Source organism: Haliotis asinina, chromosome 1 (assembly GCF_037392515.1).
Source record: "Haliotis asinina isolate JCU_RB_2024 chromosome 1, JCU_Hal_asi_v2, whole genome shotgun sequence".
Lineage (NCBI taxonomy): Eukaryota > Metazoa > Mollusca > Gastropoda > Lepetellida > Haliotidae > Haliotis > Haliotis asinina.
In genome coordinates this window covers 93,222,016-93,230,243 of record NC_090280.1, presented here as the reverse complement: position 1 = coordinate 93,230,243, position 8,228 = coordinate 93,222,016, and the positions used below count along the sequence as shown (strand labels likewise).

General features: G+C 40.6%; 1 protein-coding gene across 1 annotated transcript; it reads right to left on the bottom strand.

Annotated features, from left to right (window-relative positions):
- Positions 1 to 1,936: 1,936 nt before the first annotated feature.
- Positions 1,937 to 7,504, bottom strand: LOC137284402 (double-headed protease inhibitor, submandibular gland-like). Its single transcript, XM_067816197.1, has 5 exons — positions 7,395 to 7,504; positions 5,905 to 6,025; positions 4,641 to 4,841; positions 2,785 to 2,854; positions 1,937 to 1,988 (listed from the first exon to the last, which is right to left on the bottom strand). The coding sequence occupies exons 1-4, from the start codon at positions 7,429 to 7,431 to the stop codon at positions 2,785 to 2,787; spliced, it is 429 nt and encodes a 142-aa protein (XP_067672298.1). The 5' UTR covers positions 7,432 to 7,504; the 3' UTR covers positions 1,937 to 1,988.
- Positions 7,505 to 8,228: the final 724 nt, after the last annotated feature.

Below are 8,228 nucleotides of genomic sequence, written 5' to 3'. Positions count from 1 at the left end.
AATGTAGATGATCATTTAATGAAGGAACATAACAATAACTGAAGCGCGCGTAAAATCAATTTAACAGTAACTATAAGTAGATAATATAACCCCTTCACCTTCGTCGGCCCGGTGGCTGTGCGGTAGAGCGTCTGCCAACGGACGAAAGAATTGCTGTTTCAATCTCCCATCGGAAAACATGTGTATTGCGAGTTTAATCTTTAGCGATTTTTGTCATTTGATTTCAAACACTCGTGTATAATGAATGTTATTGTTCATATAAAATTAGGAAGCGGTCTTACTAACGAAAAGTAAAACCTGTCCATCCAAAACAAAAACCTAAAATGCGGAAAAACAAGACATGACCTAATCTATAGTGAGAAGCACACTTTAGGTTTATATATTCCGAAGAAGCAGAAGGATTTCTTACGTGTGAATGCCAGGTGGTGGAATTGCGATTGTATTTCTGTCTCGTGAACGCTGACAAGGCTGATAGAATATGTGAAAGATGATAACAGGGTACAACATGTATGTTTAGTTAAACTTTAATATAAGGGAGGTAACTCCATTTTAGCATTATGCCCGGTGAACGTTGCCGCAGGGAACAGAGATATAACTCTCGGGGTGGGTGGTTCAGGACGTTCGAAGTAGTGGCGGCTGAAATAAAGACTCATCTGCACAAATACGTTGTTAAATGCTGTATTGAAAAGATTAGGGCGACGTTTAGTGATATACTGCAATGCCAGTTTTGTTCGTCTTGCGCTAAGACAGGGTTAATTTGTTTCCACAGACCGACTGTCAATGGGTGAGGTCAATGCACCAAAAAAAACCCCACTAAAGTCCCTGACGGTGGATGATGTCAATTCTAGCGTAAATGATTTACGAGTTGAACTGAAAGACAAACAAACAAACGAACAAACAAAATAAATAACTAAGTGAAAATAAGTAAACAAAATAAACATGACCGATTTGTCACCTGATCAGAGTTCTGTCGACGTGCTGGAGTATTGGAGCCCTATCCACAAACCGTTAGTCCTGCTGGAGTATTGGAGCCCTATCCACAAACCGTTAGTCCTGCCGTATGGAGTTACGATCGTTCGTAACGCTACGAAGACTTCGTGGATCAGGACTCTGTTTCTTTACATCGTAACCATTTAGTATTGGATACCACGTTTACGACATCCAGCGGTTTCAAACATTTAGCTTTGAGGTTTTCAACCCGTGGTATAAAAAACATTTTTGATCAAAACAACATTCATTAAAGAGTTATGGGTCAGAAGGAGACAAATCCAAAGTCAGATCTGTGCATGTAGCTGGATGTAGCTTCAATCAGAAAGACAGCATAGACATTGTCAACCGTTTATTTGAGACCCGTACCTGTGTTATTTGATTTGATGAACCTGATAAGGGATTAAGATGATTTAAGTCTAATCTCACCGAAACTGGGTTGGGAAAGCGAATATTGACATCAAACAGCAGTATAATGCGACAGAAACTTCTTACTTTCTCCTTAATATAACAAGAATGTAGTTAAAACCTCCCTAAATTATTACACTCAACAGAGTTTAGTGAGTGAGTGAGTGTGTACGGTTTAACGCCGCCTTTTAACAATATTCCAGTATTCCAATTTCTTCGGGTGACATTTTAATTGGAAGTTCAAAATCGATAACCTTTGTGGATAACAACTTTATTCCAATGATGAGACGTTTCGATACAGAGTCTTGTACCCTTGCCAAGCATAACATTCCTGCTTGGTAAGGGTACAAAAATCTTTATTGAAACGTCTCACTAAGGAAACAAAAAAGTTGTTATCTACAAAGTTAGTGTATATTATTCCAACAATGTCACGGTGAGGGAAACCAGAAATGGACCTGACACGATGTACGCCTTTAGGTAATCCAACTCGCATCAATGGCGTGACGTGCTACACACATTCAATGAACATACAACGGTAAGCAATGGCTGAAACCGTTTATTCCTTCAAGATTGACATGCAAATTGTGAAACGCCTGAAAGAGATGAGAAGAACTTGGGTTACTCACATAATATTAGCTACAGGCTACATTTCATAGTGCCCGATATATTTTTCAGTAATCAGGTCTCATAAAAATCGACTTATACATGTGGACCCCCCGATTACGTGAACCACGTTTTCAGTATTCGCAGAAAAGATTATGTCATCATGTCATGCATCTCCGTTGCGTGCATCGATGCCCATGCTAAAGATCACTGGATTGTCCAGTGGCCTAAACTCGATTATTTACAGACCGCCGCTATACAGTTGAAAACGTGCTGAATATGGCGTTAAACAACATACGTACAAACTTAATAGTCAGTGAGTTTAGTTTTACACCGCACTCAGCAATATTCCAAATATATGGCGGCAGTCTATAAATAATCGAGTCTGGACCAGACAATCCAGTGATCAACAACATGAGCATCGATCTGCACAACTGGGAACCGATGACATGTGTCAACCAAGTTAGCGAGAGCCTGATCACCCATCCCGTTAGTCGCCTCTCCCGACAAGCATAGTCGCCTTTTATGGCAAGCATGGGTTGCTGAAGGTCTATTCTACCCCGAACTTCACGGGTCGCACAAACGTAATAAAGCCTACCTAGAAACATTACGTAAACGCGAATGATCATATATGTGATCCATGTTCAATTGACTGAGTTTGTCTGTAATTGATATCCCTATAATGGTCTCTGACTACATCGCATCATGAATCTATCATCTGCAAGGACAAACATACGTAAGTCACCCCTACCCACCTCCAAAGCAAACAAATGAATCGCAACTCACTCAACCACACTTTGCGTATGAGGTTATGTACAGATCCGGGTTTGTGCAGCGGGCCTTCTCAAAAAGACAGCTGCAAGTATTAAAAGAATGCATCATCAGCATGTGTTGAACTGAACATTGAACTGACCTGACAAAATGGAACGTCGGGTTTGCAAACACTATGCATGTCCACTTCCCGGGAATAATGCAGTTCAGCAGAGGTATGCTGAACCAACGACTCGCCATGCTTCATTGACAGGAAACCCATTGGTTTTATAGTTCAATGGCCGATGGCACTGGGTTGCATGCGTGGCAATATTGATGGTACCCATCGCGTCAGCATCAGAAAATGTTAGGGTTCGTACAGAATTTTCTGCACGGCGAGGATTTCTCTGCATAAACATTTTTCCTTTTGGACCTTTTGGCAATCAATCACTTTTTCATCTTATATCAACATTTACGGATGGGAAACCAAGGTAGAGATTAAAAAAAATAATGTTAGTGAATTCAAGGAAATCTAATCACCTTACATGTGCTGATAGAATGTAGAATGTACAGTAGCCTAAATTATACTTATATGTTTTATGTGTGATTATTTTGGATCTAATCAAGTACTTTCTTCGGGTTGAAACTTAACGGTATTGGGGAACTCACTTAATCTGCATATTTTGTTCACGTACTGATTCGTGAAGAATCGTGCAATAAAATCTGTCTTACTCATGGTCAAACTTGTGCCCATACCGATGTGTCTACTTTGATGGCAAAGTGAGTCTGTTTCACGGAATTTTGTAATTGGCCAATTCTACGATCATCAGACGACATGATAATTCTTCTTGCATTACACCGTGTTAGTTTCAAGATTATTATAAAATTGAAAATAATGACGAAAGAAGGAATACATAGGGACAACCAAAGCAACTTAGATGCATCAAAGTTAAACAGAAATGCCGTAAAAGCGACGTGACTGTATTATTCAAATCTCTCAAAAGCTTTCGGGGATGCGTGATAATTCGTTTATGGAATATCCATTTATATCACAAAAGGTACGAATTATCAGGATTGGAGGGTGTGAGTTTAGCTTTACGTTGCTTTTACAAATATTGCGGAAATCATACGTGGAGGGGCACCAAACATCGGCTTCACATATTACACCCATAGGGGGAATCAAACCCGGGTCTTCGGCCTAACGGGGCTTAACCACAAGGCTACCCCAACGCCCGTTATGAAGATTAGAGTTGAAACAAGACCTATTCATTTTAATACCTTAAATCGTGATTTTGTTAAGTGTGTTAACAATGGAAACTTTAACCATTAGTTCAGAATGAAATGATGTTACATACAGTGATCGCTAGCTAAAAATAAACAAGAAATCAAATGAAAGACATAAAGACAAATGGTTGGTATAATTAAATAGATCACGTTAAAGATTATGCTGTAAAATATCTTTTGTCAAATAATCTAACTGCAGCGATGTATCATGGTTTATACGGCTGAAGAAATACAGCTAACTCCTAGGGAACAGGGTATCAGCTAGAAAAGTACTATTTGTGTCTCTGCAAGGCGTGCGAACTCCGTGTGCGACCCAAAGAGCAGGGCACATTAATACTTTTCATAACCACCCAGTGAGATTCATGCTCGTACACTGATATTTGTTTGATTTGGTAGAATCTATTTAAATAGATACCACTGGAGGCTGATTATTCCTTGCCAATGGCGTTATAGACGCAGTCTTGCTAAAAGTGGCGTAAAGTGATTTCCCTCCCTCCCCCCCCCCCTCTCTCTCTCTCTCTCACACACACACACACACACAGGGAGAGAGAGACACTCACACACAAAGTCACTCACACACAGTGTGTACAATACAAATCGTTCCTTACAAGTTCATGTAGTCAACTTTGTCTGAACCACACAAGTGTTCCACGTCATTCCCACAGTGGTTGGTTTTCATCTGGGTACAGAAGAATTGGTATATGGCAGTGGAACCGGATGTTCCGGTTGTACCGGAAGTTGGGGTACATGTCCCATTATGCACAGCCTGAAGAGTGAGGTCCTTACAGTGTGCCTTCGAGAACAGACACCTGAAAAGTAAAATGTATACGTTCTAAAGATGACAAAGAGAAGACGACATAGAAAGCAACCAGAAACAGTGTCTTTGCTTTAAGCGTTAGTTTGTAGACTCTCAGAGTAGAAATAGTGTAGGCGCGTTAAAATGTAACGTCACTTCTAGTTGTTTTCAGCTGCATTGTGCTGAGAACAGATTCAGTCAACGTGGTAAATATTTTTACACGTATACGACAGTAACACATTCGAATTCGTGCATAAAAATCATTCATACCGAATTCTTAAACTTCCACAAATCAATATAATATTAAAACATGAGCTATGACTAAACTCGCAGGCAACGCTAGGGTAGACATCCTTTAAGGAATCCTGAAATCGAAGAAAAAGGGTTCGACTATAGAAGTCACTGTGTGAACGTCAGTGTTAGCAGCATCCAGTCTGCGGGGAGATTTGTGGAAAACAGTCTTGGCATTTGAGACCAGAGTTCCGATCCACAAAGCGTTCATAAGGATACGACCCGTAACTATGAACTTGATCACAGGCTTATGCCAGTGTTGTAAACTCCCCACAATTTCAGCCAGATAACTGGTCTGTTAACACCCAAAGTTATCAGAGGGCATGGAAAGTTGCCAGTCCAGAAATTTCTGGATTAAGAAAATATTAAGTAGGTAATCAAATGCAGGGAAACTGCTTAATGTTTTCAAATTTGTTTCAGACAAGGTTTTTCAGTCATTATACTCAAAGTCAGATTCGTCCATGACCATTGGGCGTGCAACTTTTTAAAACCGACTGTCCGGTCACAAAACAAACCAACCGTCCACGACGGCCGGGCAGGCGGGAGTTCGCAACGCTGGTTATGGATGTTCGAGCGCTGCGAACGCTTTGTAGATCGGAACTCTGGTTCCTGAAACTCAGCGAACCACGCCAACTAGATACGACAAAACATCGGAACTCAGAGCGTCATGTACCCCAATCCGTAGAACCAAGACGAATGGAATTATCCGAGACTCGGAATTCCAATAGTGAGTATATGATGATACCCATCAACATTCATCAGATCATTTCGCTGTATGGTTTTACCTGTTGTCATAGGTTTTGCCGTCGCTGCCACACTCGGGATGATGGGCAAATATAGAGCAGTCAGTATGGTTGATAACTCTGCATATAGTCCGGATGGGCGCCGTGGTCTGGCTGTAGCAGACTGGAAGAATGACATGTAGGTAAACAGAGGAACAAAATATACTATTGAACGTGAATCAAACCAAGACCATCAAACCAATGTCGTGAACCCATTCGCTGCGGTAGCTTCCTTCAGAAAGTGATGCCACCAGCTGCATGCTTTTACCTTTGCACAGAAGGTATATATGGCGGTTGGGTAGTCCGTTAAGGCGTCACGCTGAAGACCACGGTTCAATGTCCCAAATGTGTCCTTTGGGTGAAGCCTATTTCTGGTGTCCCTTGACATGAATTGCTAGAATATTATTGAAGGCGTTTATAGTTTTCACGCTCAGGGCATGTTCTAGTAATGTGCGAGGGGGGTATATATACAGAGGCGTTACAAAGAAACTACCCCCTTGATACTGCTGTTATTCACACGATGAAGGAGCAAGCATTCGCTCCGAAACGTCGAGTTATTCACAATAAAGAAATTGACATCCACTTCTAAATGCCCTTCAAAGATTTAGAAATGTGCGGTAAATGTTTAACACAGTGGTGTGACTCTGCACATGTGACTCTGTAAGGATGGGTGGTTACACGCAGCAATATTCCCGCTATATGGCGGCGATGTGTAGAAAATCGACAACTCAGTTATAGACAGAATGAGTATCGAGCTACGCAACTGGGATTTACAAGCTTGTAAATGTGGACGTTTTTGCAGTGTGACCACCCGATCCCGCTAAACCTCTTCATGGCAAGAGGGGTGTGCTGTAGATCAGTTCTAACCCTGACATCCATGGGTGTCTCCCAGTAAGGACTGGATACCCGACAGGTGATGTGGATGTTCAAGCTGGGTAGGGGCTGTACTTCTGTACTATTTTAGATATAATCTGACACATCTGACATAAATCCAAGGCATTGATTAAAAATCAATGTAGATCTTATCTTATGCACAGGATAACGTTTATCGATATCAGGTAATCATGAACTCCAAACAGTTCAGCTTGATACACTAATATACGATCTTCTAAATGGATCTTAGAAACTATGTACGGACGTTCTTAAAAGGCGTTTTGAAATTGGACGAACATGAATACATCACATGTTTAGCAATAAGAAAATCTTTTTGTTCTTTACACGACGTATGAAAGCAAATTTCTGCTAAGTCGTCGCCTGGGTGATATCGTGTAAAGATTAATAACGTCATTATCCATAATATGTGTCATGTATTAATATTCAACCGTCTTGAAAATCAGGTTCATGTTTTAACATTCTGTGGTCACATTCAGAATTTCACAAATAAAACTCTAGGTAAGGTCATGGTCCTCAAAACGGTCGATACATTCTTTATATATTCAATCACTGGTTTAGTTACGTAAGGATAACGGTGTGATAAGTAAATAGTATCTCACCTGCAAAAACTGCAGCGATTGTGATAAACTTCAGCATGGTGAACTTGAGGGGAGGTGGCCCTGTCTGGAAACTTAGAACGATGTGACTTGGACTGGGAGCGTGTGATTTCCCAGATGGTATCCTTATCTGTAACTTACCTTGAAGGTGTGTTGGGAGTGTGTACTTCAAAACAGTGAAACGTATGTCGTTGGCCGCAGTTACCAGTAGGGCAGGACACGTTTTCGGCGATTTCATCACATACTTTTCACTGCTGTTTTCCTTCTCACTTGTTGGGAGTCCATCATGAAAGTAGTGATAAATAATATTGCGAGCGCCATGTAGGGCACCATGGTCCTTATGCGATTAAGCCCCACAGTAATAGATTAATCTTTTTCCCTCATCGGAAGATCTATTGTGTGGAATCAAATTCTGGACCTGTACCAGTAATATACAAGTAGCTGAACCGAGAGTTTTGGGGACATTTGGTTTTGAAATTAAAATTCTGGAATAAATTTGGAATTACCTCCATTAATCCTCGAGGAGCCATGAATAACTTTAACACACCACCTGTGTGATACTGCATGAAAACAATGAATATGATAACGTATTTTTTTTAATTGTTGGCTCATAATACCAATTACATAATATTCATATATATATTTTCATATTTTCATATAGTCACAGAAGGCGATAACCGGACTATGGGCCAATATGGTGCAAAGCAACCCCTTCTAGTTGTTCAATTCCTTTCTAATAAAAGAACCCATTGTCCACTTGCCACTGCAAGGTGATGTTAGGAATATTTAACTCTACGGATACGCTTCTGGTTGAATGTTTGACAGTACTTCACAACC